Raw genomic sequence first — 17,732 nt, 5'->3', positions numbered from 1 at the left:
AGTTACAAATATATCAATAATTATAGTAAGTATAAATGTGAGTAAACCCACCAAATTGGATTTTGTAAATCTAGATATATGCTGTTTATAAGAGATTTGCTCAAACCATAAGGATATAAAGAGCTAAAGAAAAAAGATGATATATAGTATATCAGGCAAATACTAATCAAAAGAAAACCAGCACATTGTTAGGGATGATACAGGTCACAGTACAATGATAAGATGTTCAAGTCACCAAGTTGAGACATGTATGCATCTGATAAAATAGCTAAATTTATAGAACTACAAATAAAAAGATAAGTTCACCATTATGAGACATTCAACAAATCTTTCTTATTATTGATAGGCTAAACAGACAAAAAGTTAGCAAGAACATATGGAAAATCTGAACAATACAATTAACAAACTTGACCAAATAAGAGAATACATATTTTTCTCCTACATACCAGCAGTTCAAATGATCACACACTAGACCTTAAAGAAAAGAGTCAACAGGCCAGCGTGGTGGCTTACACCTGTAATCCTAGCACTCTGGGAGGCCGAGGCAGGCAGATTGCTCGAGGTCAGGAGTTCAAAACCAGCCTGAGGGAGAGCAAGATCCTGTCTCTACTATAAACAGAAAGAAATTAATTGCCAACTAATATATATAGAAAAAATTAGGCGGGCATGGAGGCACATGCCTGTAGTCCCAGCTACTTGGGAAGATGAGGCAGAAGGATCACTTGAGCCCAGGAGTTTGAGGTTGCTGTGAGCTAGGCCTGACGCCAGGGCACTCACTCTAGCCTGGGCAACAAGGCTTGACTCTGTCTCAAAAAAAAAAAAAAAAAGCTTCCTCACTGGCCCTCTGATTTGAATGTAAAGTATTAAAAACGTATTCATCATTAATAATTCTGCAAGCTTCTACAGACTTTAACAGTTCGAGATTGTCAACCTCAACGTTTATCTACTTTCTGGTAGGCATTCCTGACACGATTGCATGGGAAGGCATGAGAGTCAGAAGGGACTCTTCCAGCCTCTTCAGTTTACAGACTGGAACTCTGACGCTCAGCCCTCAGCCCTCCACGTAGGAGAACCAAGACTGGGACCCGAGTCCGCTAGGCTGTCGAACAGTATCTAATAGCATTTATAGCTTCGGGTCAAGCCTGAGAATTAATACTCTTGTCAGGTCTGTTGACTGCACCCTGGCGTCACTCCCATCCTGACTGGCCTGTGGGTTTGAGTCCCTTCCCTGCAGTCATGCTCAAGCTCTATCTCTCTGTCTCTGGGAGACCCCAGTGGGTTCGCTCTGATCTTCGTTTTGACTTTCCCGCTCCTCGCCCCCGGGGCGCTGCCACCCCTGGTTCCAGGCCCAGCCCCCCGGCCAACCGTCGATTGGGCCGGCGCGTTACGTCACGTACTTTTAGCCAATCAAATGGGCGAGCGATGGGCTCCGCCGCGCAGTGGGTAGCGAGCCAGGCCTACAGCTTCGGCCACCGGCGCCGCCGCCTCAGGTTGGTGCAGCCCTGGGCCAGGCCCCAGCCGGGGCAGGAGCGCAGGTGGGTCGGGGCAGGAGTGGGGCGTGGCGGGAGGGCGGCGCGGCTGGGGTCCCGCGGCGGCCACCGTGGCCGCTCCCCGCCCCCTCCCGCCGGCCGCCTGCGCTCCCGGGCGCCGCGAGGGTGGGGGCGGGGCGCGGGCGCTGCCGGCAGGTCCGGGGCTCGCGGCCGCCCGGCGCGTGCGAGCGGGGACCCGGCGGCCCGCGCCTCCTGCTGCCCTCCGCCCACGCACGCGTCGGGCGCTGCGCGTCTCCCGGGCCACGGGGGTCCCGCGGGCCGGCGGGCGGGAGCGGGGTCCCGGGTCGGGGCTGAAGTGGAGGAGATTCGGTTAGGCCGAGAGCAGGCACCGGACCGCCGCTCCTACCCGCGGCACCGCGCGGGCGAGGAAGTCGGGCCCTGGTGGGGGTCGCCTCGCCCGTGTCGCGCCCGGCCTCTCCGTTCGTGCCTGCCCCGGCGCAGGTGAGCTGGCGCTTGTCCTTAACCTTCCTCGGGGACGGGGCAGGACGGAGGCTCGGATGCTTCCCTGGCCTGGCTGGCTGGTCTCTGGAAGCTTTTACAGTTTTTAAGAAGCAAATGGTGCATTTACTACTGTATGCTGTTTTCCTCTGAAGGTATAAGAGGTTCCTTCATGTACTATTCTGTTTTTATTCTTCTGATTTTTATAAACAAAGGATGGCTTTTACGCTAGTAAATGACCCGTTTTTGGAATTGGTATTCCTGCCCTTAACTGAAGCAGGAAGAAACGGGAAATGCCTGATCCTCTAACCTGTTTTTTTTTTTTTTTTTTCATTGGATTTCAATTCTAACCTGTTTTGATAGGCAAGGCTGAAGACTAAGAAGGAAGAAAACAGGCATCTACCTCTGATGTCATGGCTTCCTATTAGCACTAAGAGAAAACTGGTCCTTTCCCCTGTTCTAGCCACACGTTGCCGTTTGATTGCTCACCAGTCCCGTCTGCCTCTCTACAGACAAGAGTTAGTGTGACTCTTTAGGCTTTGGGATTTATCCATGCACGTTTTTTTTTTTTTTTTTTTTTCTCCTAATACAGTTCAGTTATCTTCCATGGCTTCATTTTGAGATTGTACGCTCTCTTTAGGTGAGAGTTTTTCCAGCTTTCAGCTGCAATTAGGCACAAGAGTCCAAAAGGAATACTGGAATTATTGAAAGTGGGATTTTGGCCTTCACTGGAATAAAGTTAGTCAAGTTATATTGACTTGTTACATCTCACCATATTCCTGGAAAGGATTTAGGTGGCAGTATGTATGGAGACTCCTTCACAGCCAGGCCTAGTGAGAGAGTTGTAGTGAGTGCTCACTATCTCACCCTTCAGTCACCCTCCCCCAGGCACTATGCCTTTGGGTCCACTGCAGTTCCTCATGACAGGGTCACCAAGCAGTCACTAGCACCAAAGGAACATGCTTGTTTATTTTACCTGGCTGCAGAGTCTAAAGTGACTGCTCCTTCCTTTTATGTGTATATATATATATATATATTTTTTTTTTTTTTTAGACAGAGTCTCGCTCTGTTGCCCAGGCTAGAGTACCATGGTGTCAGCCTAGCTCACAGCAACCTCAAACTCCTGGGATCAAGCAATCCTGCCTCAGTCTTCTGAGTAGCTGGGACTACAGGCATGCTTTAGCATGCCTTGCTAATTTTTCTATATATTTTTAGTTGGCCAGTTAATTTGTTTCTATTTTTAGTAAAGAGGGGGTCTCACTCTAGCTCAGGCTGGTTTTGAACTCCTGACCTTCAACAATCCACCGCTTTTGACTCCCAGAGAGCTAGGATTACAGGCGTGAGACACTGCGCCCGGCTGTATATTTTTTTCTGATTTTAAAAATAATATATGTTCATTGTGGGAAATCCTGAAAAAAGACTTGTAATCTCTATCCTGAAAACTTTTTGCTCATTGAATTGTTTCTGTGACAACTGGTGTCTTCCTTTACTCTTGTTTCTCTCTATCAGATCTGAATCAGTTGACCTGTGGCTATTTCTGTCTTGCAGACACTCAAGCCCAGCATAACAGCTCTGCCTCTCCTACTCTAAATACGCTCAGCCACCACCTTTGTGATACCTCACTGGGAGGTAGGACTCTTCATATAGTTGGTGAAGCCATAGATGAGGACCCATCCTTGACTCCTCTCTCTCATCCATATTTTTAGTCAGTGGTTAGAATCTTGTTTGTTTTTCTTATTGCTCCATTTACTTGCCATCTCTCCACTCCTAACGCCTTAATTGACACTCTCTTTATTTCTCTACCCGAGTTTCCACCAAGCATCATTTACTTTTGAACCTCTGAGGACTTTAAGGCTTAACTTGCAAAATCAGGGCATCTGTGACCTGTTCCTACCTCCCCAAGTCTCAGTGTGGTGCTGGTGGCCCTCTCTCCCCACTTCATCCACACTTCTTCCCTCTGTCTTCTCCCATGCTCATATGGACTCACAACACCGTGTACTATGCTTAGGACAGGTATATCATTCTGCTATAATTGCCTGTTTACTTTTCTGTCTCCCTAAGAGCAGCAGTAATGTTTCATTCATAGTTGCATCAGTAGTATCCAGCTTACTAACCAGCGTTAGTAAGTAACCGGATAGTAAGTAACTGGTTAGTATCCAGTTTACTATCCCGAGTGGTTAGTAAACTTATGATAATAAATGGGTAGAAGGAAATTCACATTTTTAGGATAGAGGTTGGTAGGAAAAAAATGTGAGGCTGTTATGTTAGTTTTGCAGTCCTGGCTGCCTAAAAAAAATCTTAGTGATATGGTTGGACTTCCCTACCTGGTCTAGTGGTCATGGTTCTGTGAATAAGTCTTCCAATGTGAAGTATGCTAGGGTAAAGCTGATAGGTTGGCTGGAGTGGGCTCCAGCACCTTGCGTTGCACTGACAGAAGGTAGGCTTTCCTGTAGCTAACAACAGTGTAGCAGAGATGATAGGACAGTTGTGCTAGGGATGCAGAGGAGGGCATAAGTTAGTGTCTTGGTGATTGGATGTGTGGGTCAGGGAGGAGGTATCTAAATGACTAAAGTTTCTGGCTTGATAGACTAGGTGCTTGAGGCTATCAATTAGTATTATTGATTTTGAAATTCCTTTTGACATCCAGGTGAGTCCATCCATGTCCACCAGGCAATAGATATGAAGTTTGGGAGAGCATGCCTGTGGAACGGTGGGAGAGTAAAACTACAAGAGATCACTTAGACATATAGTTTAAGTGGAGCAGTGGTCTAGAAAAAGAACCTGGAAGAACACTGATCTTTAAGGGCCGGGGAAGAAGAGAAGAGAGCTGGGAAAGCTGTGTCAAAGAAGCTGAGGAGGTGAAGTTGAAGAGGGAATTAGTAGTGAAAAGGCCATTACTTTCTGGTGCTTTAAGGAGAGAATAATAAGTAACAAAATGGGTCTGTTTTTTCCCCTTAGAATAAGGACTTCAGTATGGACTGTCTGCCTGGTTTTTTATTTTTTTATTTTTTTGATACAGAGTCTTGCTTTGTTACCTGGGCTAGAGTGAGTGCCCTGGCATCAGCCTCGCTCACAGCAATCTCAAACTCCTGGGCTCAAGCAATCCTCCTGCCTCAGCCTCCCGAGTAGCTGGGACTACAGGCATGCGCCACCTTGCCTGGTTAATTTTTTCTATATATATTAGTTGGCCAATTAATTTCTTTCTATTTATAGTAGAGACAGGGTCTCACTCTTGCTCAGGGTGGTTTCGAACTCTTGACCTCGAGCGATCCGGCCACCTCGGCCTCCCCAAGTGCTAGGATTACAGGCGTGAGCCATGGCGCCCGGCCTATGTCTGCCTGGTTTTTGATCAAGCATTATTGCCTTACCCCTGTTCCTAGCCTATTAATAGTACCCCAGCCCAAATCCAGAGCCCCACTGACACTCTTACATTGATTGGATCTAACACATGACCTCTAAAGTCCCTTCAAACTCCAATCTAAAGTTAACAACAGATTCTGGGCCCAATCCCAGAATTCTTATTCAGTGGACCCAGGGATCTTAACATGGGCCCTTCTGAGAGTTTAAGATGTGTAGGTGCTAATAAACCTCCATTTTATTCCATTTCAAGAGAACAGGACTTTATTATAGCAAACTTTAAAACTATGATTGTGATGAAGAGGTTGGCAAATATGGAAACCTAGCTGGAGCTTTACCCATGCCTGTCTTTGTGTGGAGGGATTTTTGGGTATGGGGAAAGTGCTACCACCTGGTGTGATCTGTTGGAGATTTAAAGTTTTTATTGTATGGATTTTTGCAGTAAATATCTCCGGTTCCCTGCATCATGTCCTTAGTGTACCACTGATTTCAACCAAAACTCAAGATTTTTAGGCCCGGCATGGTGCCTCACGCCTGTATTCCTAGCACTCTGGGAGGATGAGGCAGGAGAGTTCCTTGAGGGTAAGGAATTCAAGACCATCCTGAGCAATAGTAAGACCCTGTCTCTACTAAAAATAAACAAATTAGCCAGGTGTGGTGGCGTGCACTGGCAGTCTCAGTTATGTAGGACTCTGAGGCTGGAGGATTGCTCTTGCCCAGGAGTTGGAGGTTGCTATGAGCTAGGCTAATGCCATGACACTCTAGCCTGGGCAACAGAGCAACACTCTGTCTTAAAAAAACGAGGTGGGGTGAGGGGGGAATGCTCTTTGGAGCATTTTGGTGTTTAAGATTTAGGAATGTTAACTAGGTATATGCCAATATTCCAAAATAAAAATAAATCTGAAACACTTCTGATCCCAAGCATTTCAAATAAGTAATACTAAATCCATATAAAATATCCAGTGTGTGTAAATGCTGCACAGAGTAAGTCCTAGGAGTAGCTCTGTCTGTTTTGAGTTTTTATGAAATTTAATATTTTGCAATTTTAGAACCTATCAAGTAGTTGATATTTATTGGACCCCTTGAGAGCAATGCCATTGTTTAAAATTATTGAGTAAATGTCACAAGTGGACAAATCAAGGAGTAAGAAATTCTGATTGTTTCAAGGTGCAGGTAATTTTGGCCATAGCACAGGTGATCCTGAGCTTAGGAAGACTCACCCTGGCTGCAAAAGCCAGAAGCTGCCCTCCTCCCCTCACCACGGGAGTACCTGCAGCAGCTGTAGAGCCTCTTGTGCTTTTGAAGACTTGGCACTGCTGAAGGAGTGAGAGAAAGGGGGAATGATGTCTAAAGACCACCCCTGTGGCACTGGGCAAGGCAAACCCCAAAATGGCTTTTTCAGTGTTGGCTGCCCTTTTTTTTTCAACCTTAGTTTCCAAAGATTTTATTTGGCATATTGAGTGTCTTTAAAAAAAAAAAAAATCTTCCAGATCTCACCTGTCCTGGAAAGCTTAGCTCTAACTCCACCTTCCCTTCCCCTCTTAGCAGTAAGCATTCTGGGTTTAAATTCCATGGCACACAGTCTGACTCACAGCATTGATGACTTCTTATTTCCATGAATGCCTGTCATCTGCCCTACTGGACTGTGGGCCTTTTGACCATACAGATCTGTTTATCTTTATACCCAAACAGGAGTCGACAAACCACCTGGCCCAGAGAAGGCATAACTGTGCGTAAATGTAGGAATAAATAATGGAGCAGCAGCTATGTCTGGAGGTCCTTGCCTTTCCTATCTCAGCAGGAGTCAGTCAACACTGCTTTCCTTCACAAACCTGAGTGGGGCTGTTAGTGGGAACAGAGGGGAGGTGGGCAATACTATACTAACACACGGAGCCCTTGGTAAGGGTGCCGGAAAGAGTGCAGGAAGGCAGGTGAGGGAGAGCCAAAGATAAACCATGATTGTTTATATTTCTTACCTAGGAAGGGGGCAGAACATTTTCCTCCTCCTCCTCCTCCCTCATGCATTGTATGGCCTCTTACTCTTGAGATTCAGAACACAGGCTGGTGTGATCAAAGTTGAAATTCATGAGTTAAATAGAGTTCGGGAACCTAGCTGGAAAGTATCCCTAGCCCTTGGTGAGTTGTTTTTATGGTTCCACATTATTGACTTAGGCATTAATGCCTGTAGATTGACTAGAACTGTCCAATGAAATAGTGGTGATGCTCAATTTAAGTGAAATCTTTCAGGACCACATGATAATCTCTCTCTCTTTTTTTTCCCTCAGGAAAATGGCAGAGAATTTTTCGGTAAGTATTTTATGTCTGTTTTCTTCCCCTGAGATACATCACACATAGGTTGAGGGGTGGGGGTCTTGTTTTTACCACAGCTTTCCCTTTCCAACTTCCTTTGGCTTCACTTGTCAAATGAGGGCTTGTTAGCTGGAGCCTTGTGTTTCCAGCAGCAGATTTGAGAAAGAAGCCAGGGAGAGAGAGGCCTAGGACTTCCTGACAGTAACCCTTTCAGCAAAAGGCCCAGAATAGAAGAGTGGACTCTGCTGGCAGGAGCTAAGAAATCCTCTGAGCAGCAGGAAGGGACATGCAATGTGAGCGTCCCGATGTTTGTGATTGTTTCTCGCTTGTTGAGTAGAAAGTATGTGCTGAAGGTAGAGGAGAGGTAGCTCCTGACTTGAGCAAGTCACAAAAATGCATCCACAGGATCTGAGATAATGGGAGGCAAGAATAAAGTGAAAAAGCATATGTAATCCCAAAGTCTAACTTTAGTCTTTGATACTCAAAACTATTAGTAGGTGAAATAAAGCTTACTAATATGAATTTTATACCTTTATCATATTCCTCTCCTTCTTAGAACATATATTTCTGTTTTCCTGAAAATTCTGTTTTTGTGAATGCTTTCTGTCTTGTAATTGCTATGTCTTTAGTTCCAGCTTAATGATGCGTTGTTATCTGGGTCTGCAAAGCCAAACCCTCAAGGATGGCCTGGCTTGTGGGGGAACCTGCCTCCTGGGGTAGGGGGCTACCCAGGTGCCTCATATCCTGGGGCCTACCCTGGGCAGGCACCCCCAGGGGCTTATCCTGGGCAGGGGCCTCCTAGTGCCTACCCTGGCCCTACAGCACCTGGAGCTTATCCTGTACCACCTGCACCTGGAGGCTACCTGGGGCAACCAGGCAGGCCTGGGGCCTACCCACCTCCTGGACAGCCCAGTGCTCCGGGAGCCTACCCTGCTGCCGGCCCCTATGGCAGCCCTGCTGGACTACCGGTAAGATGGAATCCTTTCATGTACTTGGTGCACAGAGGACTTCAGGGAGACCCATAGCTTTAAAGAAGCCACTTAGAGCCAGGGTGTATGGCTCTAAGGACAAGCCATGGGTGTATGGTGGCCCAATAGAAAAAAAATAAGTGTTCATATTAAGATTATTGTGTGTGCTGATAGTATAGAGAGAAGGTAATGTATCTTTTGAAGGCATTGATAAAGCTGCCTTAATATAAATGAAGTTAAGATTGTAGTAATTGGGGAAAGTTTTGGTTATTTTTAGCAAACACTTTTCTGAGTACATAACGTGCCGGCAGTATGCCTCTACCTTGATTATCTCATTTAACCCCACTACCCCTCCCTAAGATAGTGTTACTATTCTCCTTTTCCACCCGAGGAAATGGGGCAATAGAGAAATAGATGACTTGCTCAGAGTCATTGAGTGAATTTGTGGAGGAACCAAAGTAATCTGGTTTTCAGAAACCTTCTAAAGATAATTTCTGGCCTAAGGAGTGAATTTTCATGCAAATTAAAACCCATTTGAGTAAGTGAATTCTAAATGTAAAACAAAACTCTGTGGGGGATCCAGACACATCTCAGTCCCAGATCCTTCCCTTTCAGATTTATAGAGTAGTGGGGTGTTGGGAATAAGGTTAAGAGACATGGAAAGTTTTAGGAGTTTTACAGGGCTTTTGTCTTGAGGGAATCTGTGGGCCTATTAGTTCACAGAGCAGAGGCAGTTTAGCAACAAGGTAGACATTGCACCCATCAGGAGAGACTACAAAGCTGCAGGGATCTCAAGGCCTTCAAGCCAGTGCCTGCAGCTTATGCAAGGCAGAGCTCAGCATGGGGCCAATGGTTAAGAGACCAGTCAAAGGATGTCAGCCTAGCAGACACCTGCAGCTGCAGCCATCTTTAGCCTCAAGGCTGTTCCTGTTTCACTGCTGATCCCATGTCTCAGTGAATGAGGGACTAGATAAAGAAATACGTAATTTTAACATTTTTATCATTAACTTACATACTCAGCCAGGTCTGTTCCTAACTTAGGGCTTAAGAAGATTATCTTGGAAAAGTTTTGTAACCATTTGCTCATGTAGATAGCATTAATTAAGGGATCTCTTGAAACCTTTGGGGAGCCTTGAAACCTAAACAAATAATCTGTTCACATATATATGTAACCATTAACAACTAATTGCTGTACTAGTACATACTGTTGTCCGAATTCACTCAGTGCCTCCTAGCTCACAGGAATGCTGGATGACCCCTGACTTCCCCATCACTTTAAACTACACTTTGTCTCTGTCTCTATTATTTGCAACTCTCTTATGACGATCTTGCCGGGACCTGTTTTGTTGGGAGAGTAGGTAACTTCTGGCAACTGGCGTAGTGAGCAGGCTCCTGTAGGCGGAAGCCTTGACCAGAGTGAAGGAGATTCCCGTACAGCGCCACAGAGACCTGGAGAGGACTACGAGCCACAGTCTCAAGGAAGAGTGAGTTCATCTCCGGGGATTTCCCTCAGTCTGGGAAACAAATGGGGCAGAATCAGTCCAAGTTTACTAAGTACATTGAATCATTGCAGGCTCCCTTACAGACTTCTGGGGTGGTTGCCAAGCAGAAAACTTTTGTGGAATTATTTCATTTAGTTTCTAAACACTGCTATGGGTTTCCCCCTCCCGGTACACTTAAGCTGCGGCAGTGGCAGCAGGCCATCTGAGCTCTGCGGCACGTGCGCCAGAGAGGTGATAGGGTCCCTCTTTCTGTGTGACAACTTTGCTCCTTAATTACTGAGGCTTTGCATTTATCTCTATCAGACTTGATATTGAGACACTTCTCTCCTGTCATAAAATAAAGACAGTGCCAGATCCAGAACCTGGCTTTCATACAGAAGAGGCGATTATATACTATCTTCCGTAGGAATCAGGCAAGGATAAGAAACAGCCGCTAATTTTAGCTACTGGTCCACAATATGGATCCATAGAGAGAATGAAGGAGAGAAAAATTCTGAAGATGAATTTCCGTTTCCCCCTCCCTTTGCTCCTTATGAGTCTGAAAAAAGGGATGGTTTGGGAGTAATGGAACTAAAGTATATTGGCAACCTTTTTTAATGATCAGCGACCTCAACTAGAGATCAAACTAAATGGTAGATCTTTTGTTGGACTTGTAGATACTGAGGCTGATGTTACAATTATTTCTAAAGGCTTTTGGCTGACTTGCTTTGCCTTTACAACATGTCCCCATAGTAGTTAATCTAATTGGAACTATGACTAATGTATTTAAAAGTCAACAAATATTGAGCAAGTTACAAAAATGCATCCACAGGATAATGGAAGGCAAGAATAATGGCAAGATAATGGAAGGCAAGAATAAAGTGAAAAAGCATATGTAATCCCAAAGTCTAACTTTAGTCCTGTTATTGAATTGTTGTGGCCCTGATAAACCGCCACCCTAAAACCTTATTGGGCTGAAATAGCAGTCAGTCTTTGGGGGAGAGATTTGTTACAACAATCAGGAGATTATGTCGTATACCTAGTTTATCTGCTCCCGCTAAACAAATGATACTTAATCTGAATTATAATCCTTGTTTTGGTTTGGGTAAGGAAGGCCAAGGGACTAAGACTTTTGGGACCCCAAAAGAGCACTCTTCTCAACTTCATCTTTGATACTCAAAACTATTAGTAGGTGAAATAAAGCTTACTGATATGAATTTTATACCTTTATCATATTCCTCTCCTTCTTAGAACATATATGTCCATTTTCCTAAAAATTCTATTTTTGTGAATGCTTTCTGTCTTGTAATTGCTATGTCTTTAGTTCCAGCTTAATGATGCGTTGTTATCTGGGTCTGCAAAGCCAAATCCTCAAGGATGGCCTGGCTTGTGGGGGAACCCGCCTCCTAGGGTAGGGGGCTACCCAGGTACCTCGTATCCTGGGGCCTTCCCTGGGCAGGCACCCCCAAGGGGCTAAGACTTTCCTGGAGCCAAAAGAGGACTCTTCTTGACTTCGTTTAGGGTATCCAAATTTTGGATAGTGGCCATTGCTCTTAAGGGCACCACTATATGCTGGCTTTCAAAATGGATATCACAAGAGCCTGTATAGACTGAGCAGTGGCCACTAAACCAGGAAAAATTGGGTGGTCTTCAAACATTAGTAGGAGAACAATTGGGTGCTCTTCCAACATTAGTAGAAGAACAGGACATACCGAGGAGTCCACTTGTCAGTGGAACTCCCCTGTATTTGTTTTTAAACACGAATCCAGTAAATCGCAAACGTTAACTGATATAAGAAACAGGAGTTCAGTTATACAACCAATGTGGACTGTTCAGCTGGGAAACTACGATGTCTGACTATGATCCCTAAAGATTAGCATATTGTAATAGTGGATTTAAAAGACTGTTATTTTAGAAGCCTTTTGCAAATATCTGATCGAGAAAAATTTGCCTTTATGGTTCTTGTTTTAAACAATCAGCAAGCAACTAAATGATACAAATGGAAAGTCTTGCCTGGGGTCATGCTTAATAGCTTGACCTTGTGCCAACATTTTGTCAATCAGCCTTTGGAAATATTACAAAACTGTTTTCCCCATAGTTATAGTATACATTATATGGGTGACATTTTATTTGCATGTTCATCTAAAGAAAAATTTGAACAATTATACTGACAGGCCAAACAAGTATTGCCTCATTTGGTTTAATAATTACTGAAAAGAATGTCCAATAGGATTATACATTTACTTATCTGAGGTCTCTCATTGATATAAAATAGTTCTTCAAAAAGTTCAAATATGTATACACAAATTGCAAACTCTGAGTGATTTTCCAAAATTACTAGGAGACATGAACTGGCTTAGACGTATGTTAGGTATTCCTACTTACGCTTTAAGCAACTTCTTTGATATACTAAAGGGCGACTCTGATCTTAGCAGTCCTCGTCAGTTAACTGAGGCGGCTAAAGAGGATTTGGCGTGGATTCAATCTCATATTCACAAAGCTCGACTGTCTAAAGTGAATCTTGAGAAAAGAGTGGATTTAAGTGTTTACCCATCGTAACATTCTCCCTCTGCTACCTTAATTCAAGAAGTGGGTATAAATGAGTGGATTTTTCTCCCGCCTAAACAACAGAAACATCTTACAACATATTTGGACAATATGGGTCAGATTATGTTTAAAGGCTGCCAAAGAGTAAAACAACTAGTGGCCAAGGTCCTGAGAACATTGTCGTTCTTCCTACTGACTCACAAATTCACATGGCTTATCAACAAAATCTAGATTGGCAATCAGGTATATTTGATTTTGTAGGAACAATTGTCAATCACTATACAAAAAACAAATGATTTCAATTTCTGAAATTAACTCTATGGATATTACCTAAAATAGTGAAATCCATGCCCATACCTCATTCCCCCACCTTTTTTACTAATGGCAGTAGCAATGGTCGAGCCGGTTATTGAGGTCCTTTAACTAAAGTGTGGATGACACCTTATAATTCAGCACAAAAAGTAGAACTGCGAGCAACACTCAGCTTTTACAAGATGTTACTTCACCCTTAAATCTTGTTTGTGACTCACAATACATTGTACATGCAGTTCTAGCCTTGGAAACAGTCACTATTACAGAAACTGATGAGGTTTCCAAGCTGTTTCAGCAACTTCAGTTGATTATTGGAATAGCCAGTTTCCACTTTTTATTACTCATATTAGATATCACACTAACCTTCCCGGGCCCATTGGCTGCTCTCAGTGAGAAAGTAGATCAGTTACTTGTTGGCTCTGTTGAAGAAGCAACTCAGTTTCATCAATTAACTCATATTAATACTAAAGGTTTTATGTTTGTTTGTTTTGGTTTTTTGAGACAAAGTCTCACTCTGTTGCCCTGGCTAGAGTGCCATGGCATCAGCCTAGCTCACAGCAGCCTCAAACTCCTGGGCTCAAGCAATCCTTCTGCCTCAGCCTCCTGAGTAGCTGGGACTACAGGTATGCACCACAATGCCCGGCTAATTTTTTCTATATATTTCTAGTTGGCCAATTAATTATTTCTATTTTTAGTAGAGACAGGGTCTCTACAGGCTGGTTTGGAACTCCTGAACTTGAGCGATCCACCCACCTTGGCCTCCCAGAATGCTAGGATTACAGGCGTGAGCTACCGTGCCTGGCCAATGCTAAAGGTTTAATTAAAAAATTTTACATAACAAATAATGAAGGCAAGCATATCATTTCTCAGTGTCCCACTTGCCAAACAATCAGCCTAGTCTTCATGGGCGGGTTAATCTCCTAGGCCTCTCCCCAAATGAATTATGGCAAATGGATGTTACACATATTTTTGAATTCGGCAATTAGTCGATGTACGTGTTACAATAGATACTCATTCTGGTCTCATTATGGCTACTCCATCCCCTGGATAAACTGTTCAACATGTATTTGCACACTTATACTCCTGTTTTACAAATATTGGAGTTTTAGGCACCATCCAAACGGAGAATCCCCTGCTTATACTAGTTACTCTTTTGCACTAAATGGAATATCAAACACATTCCTGCATTCCTTAAAATCCTCAAGGACAAGGCATTATAGAACGTACTCATCAAACCTTAAAAAATAAATTATTAAAACGAAAAGCAGGCGGAACACAGTCCCCCAGAGATAGAATAAATCTAGACTTATTTACTCTAAATTTTCTGAATATTTGTAAAGAAGACAATTTAATAGCAGTAGAGAAACATTGGAATGGGAGTCAACAACCAGACTCTTTTCCTCACCAGCCCATCTAGGGGAAAGATGATATAGAAAATAAATAGAAGGATGGGCAAAGGTATAGGTCAAGGTTATGCTTGTGTTTTGACAGATGACAGACAAACGGTCTGCATCCCCAGCAGAAGAATCAAGCTCAGAGAGTCCACCCGAGGGGAAAAAGCAGAGGATGCCACCCTCTACGGACCAAGCCCTGACAAAGGATTCTCAGAAGAAGAAACCAAAGCCCAAGAAGGGCCAATTCAAAAAAATAAAGTCACAACCCATGACATGGGGCGAGCTGAAGAAGACCTATGAGGAAGCAGAAAAGATACTGTGTCAGACATCTGTACCTAAAACGGCTGCAAACCTTTTTCTTGCTGTGATCAGCGTGGTGAGCATGGCGGTAGGTGGATCTGGCAATCAAACCTATCACTGTTATACCTATATTCCTAATCTACCTTTAAATAATATTGTCAACTGGGCTGACACTCCTTTTTTAGTATTTGTTAATGATTCTAATTGGCTACCAGGACTCTATGACTATCGTGGTCCAATGAATCCCAACGAGGTAGGCACCAACATTAATACATATGAAGTTAGAACAGAGGGCCCTCCCATATGTATTGGTAAAGATATTCGTTATTGAAAACCTGTTACCTTGGCCGGGCGCGGTGGCTCACGCCTGTAATCCTAGCACTCTGGGAGGCCGAGGCGGGCGGATTGCTCGAGGTCAGGAGTTTGAAACCAGCCTGAGCAAGAGTGAGACCCCATCTCTACTATAAATATAAAGAAATTAATTGGCCAACTAACACATATAGAAAAAATTAGACAGGCATGGTGGCGCATGCCTGTAGTCCCAGCTACTCGGGAGGCTGAGGCAGGAGGATTGCTTGAACCCAGGAGTTTGAGGTTGCTGTGAGCTAGGCTGATGCCACGGCATTCACTCTAGCCTGGGCAACAAAGTGAGACTCTGTCTCAAAAAAAAAAAAAAAAAAGAAAAAAAGCCTGCTACCCAAACCTGGATGGTCACCAGCAAATCATCTGGCAGTAAGAGTAAGGCCTGGTTATAACTCCTAACCGCCTCTTTTTCTTCATTTGGAAATTCTAAAATTGTATCCACAAATGTACCTATTGGTAAAGCAGTAGTAATTATTCTAAAACCTGGGTACAATGGGAAAATTGTAGAGCCCACATGGAATGCATTCTTATTACATCACCATTTTACAGTTACATGCTTGATTGGAGTCCCTATGGGTATACTGCTTCCTCTCTTGCAATCTTAAAAAATTTCATTAGAATAAAACTGCCACCTCGATGTTTGTAAAAGACACTGGCTTTCAAAGTCACATTAGATGGCTGAATGATGATAGGAGCCCCCCGGCCCCTCACATTTTAAATGGCCTTATTGATGATCAATTGTGGAAACTGTTGGCTGCTCTGCACCCTCTATGGGCCTGGTTTAGCACACAGAGATTAGATACAAACTGTAGCTGAGAGTGGCCTTTTCTTTGAACTCTACTCATTATATATCTAAGCTTGTGTTAAACTGTCTTACTTATTCATGATTGGGCCTGCTGAGTATAATGAATCTTCCTTCCTTGTGACCTATAACTACTGTTCTTAATATACCTATATTGACAATTTCATAAAATTTAATCCTTACATAGAAATACTTTATATTCTCAAAGTCAGAATGGGGCTGTGGTTACCTATTAAAGTGAATAGAGTCTGGCAAGAAACCCCAGCAATGTTCCTTTTAGACAAGCTACTTAACCACATTCTTTTTTTTTTTTTTAATTTTTTGTTTTTTTTATTTCGGCATATTATGAGGGTACAGATTTTAAGGTTTCAATAAATGCCCATTTCCCCCCCTCCCCCCAACTTAACCACATTCTTAAACATGCTAAAGGATTTCTTGGTCCCCTAACAGCAGCTATTTTGGGAATAATTGCTATGATCGCCTCTGCAGCCACAGCAGGGGTGGCTTTTCATCAAACCATGCAAACTACTGAGTTTGTTCATAATTGGCATCATGAATCAAATTAATTATGCTCCACACAAAATCAGAGTGATAACAAATTGGCTACTCAGGTGGCCAACTTACAACAAGTGGTCACCTTACTGGGAGACCAGGTTATAAGCCTACAAAAACAAATTAGACTCTGTTGCGATTGGAATATCACTCAATTTTGTGTTACACCTCCCATATGTAATCAGACTCGGTTTCCTTGGGAAAACAGTAAAAAACATCTACTTAAGGAAATTTGACTGAAGAAATTGGAAATTTACAACAGGCAATATTAAGTACCTTCAGTCACAGACTTGATCTACTCTCTGAGTCTGACATTATTAATAGTATTTCATCTGTAATGGAGTCAGCTAACTCATTTTCTCTTCTTAAAATCTATGGGAGTTCCGCTATAGTAACTTTTGGAATTATTTTAATCATTTGCTTGTGCTTACTTACAGTCTAGAGGAAACCCCAAAGAAGAGGAGCCTCCTGAGACCAATGTCTCGTAGTGATGGCTATTGAACTTCATCAACTTGCTTCTATAGAGAAAGGGGGAGATGTTGGGAAATAGGGCTAAGAGACATGGAAAGTTTAAGGAGTTTTGCAGTACTTTTGTCTTGAAGGAATTTCTGGGCGTATTACTTCTCAGACCAGAAGCTGCTTAGCAACAAGGGAGACATTCCCCTCATCAGGGACGACTGCAAGGCAGCAGCTGGAGCTTGTGCAAGCAGAGCTTGGCATAGGGCCCAAGGATAAGAAACTGATTGAAAAATGCCAGCCCAGCAGACAACTTTCAGCCGGAACTATCATAAACTTCAAGGCTGTTCCTGCTTCACTCCTGACCACATGTCTCACTGTAGAGAAACAGATTAGTTTGTAGGCTCAGTGTTCCTGCCTTATGCGTTTTTATCTTTAACTTGTATGCTAAGCTAGGTCTATTCTTAACTTTGGGCTTAAAATGTTTATCTCAGAAAAATTTTGTGACTATTTACTGTTGTAGACAGAATTAGGTAAGGGTCCCTGGAAACCCTTGGGGAGCCTCGAAACCTACACAGATGATCTGTACACATGATTCTATGATTGAGGACAATATCTTGATATACCAATAAATACTGACGTGGGACTTCACTGTTGGCTCATGGGAATGCTGGAGGACCCCTGACTCTATGGGAGTTCCGCTAGCAACCCAGTCACTGTAAACTACACTTTGTGTCTGTCTCTTACTATTTTCAAATCTCTGGTGACAATCCTGCCTGGGACCTGTCTTGGTTGGGTAATAGGTAACTCCTGGTGGCATCTAGGCAACTGGTGAATCAAGCAGGGTCCTAAAGGCAGAAGGCTTCTCTGGAGTGAAGGAGATTCCCGAACAGCATTGCAGA

General features: G+C 43.5%; 2 protein-coding genes across 2 annotated transcripts in view; one reads left to right on the top strand and one right to left on the bottom strand.

Moving 5' to 3' along the window:
* DLGAP5 (DLG associated protein 5) overlaps positions 1 to 1,475 on the bottom strand; it is a 50,734-nt gene extending 49,259 nt beyond the window's left edge. Inside the window, exon 1 of the mRNA XM_076004018.1 lies at positions 1,398 to 1,475. The gene's annotated coding sequence lies outside the window, so the exon portion shown is untranslated. The remainder of the gene's footprint in view (positions 1 to 1,397) is intronic.
* LOC105867663 (uncharacterized) lies at positions 1,237 to 17,554 on the top strand. The gene is made up of 6 exons (XM_076004619.1): positions 1,237 to 1,535; positions 7,631 to 7,652; positions 8,285 to 8,623; positions 9,982 to 10,107; positions 14,455 to 14,745; positions 16,812 to 17,554. Exons 1-6 carry the CDS (start codon positions 1,237 to 1,239, stop codon positions 16,860 to 16,862), a joined length of 1,128 nt encoding a protein of 375 aa, XP_075860734.1. The 3' UTR covers positions 16,863 to 17,554.
* Positions 17,555 to 17,732: the final 178 nt, after the last annotated feature.

This window comes from Microcebus murinus, chromosome 6 (genome assembly GCF_040939455.1).
Source record: "Microcebus murinus isolate Inina chromosome 6, M.murinus_Inina_mat1.0, whole genome shotgun sequence".
NCBI classification, from domain to species: Eukaryota; Metazoa; Chordata; class Mammalia; order Primates; family Cheirogaleidae; genus Microcebus; species Microcebus murinus.
This window is presented reverse-complemented; position numbering and strand designations above follow the sequence as displayed.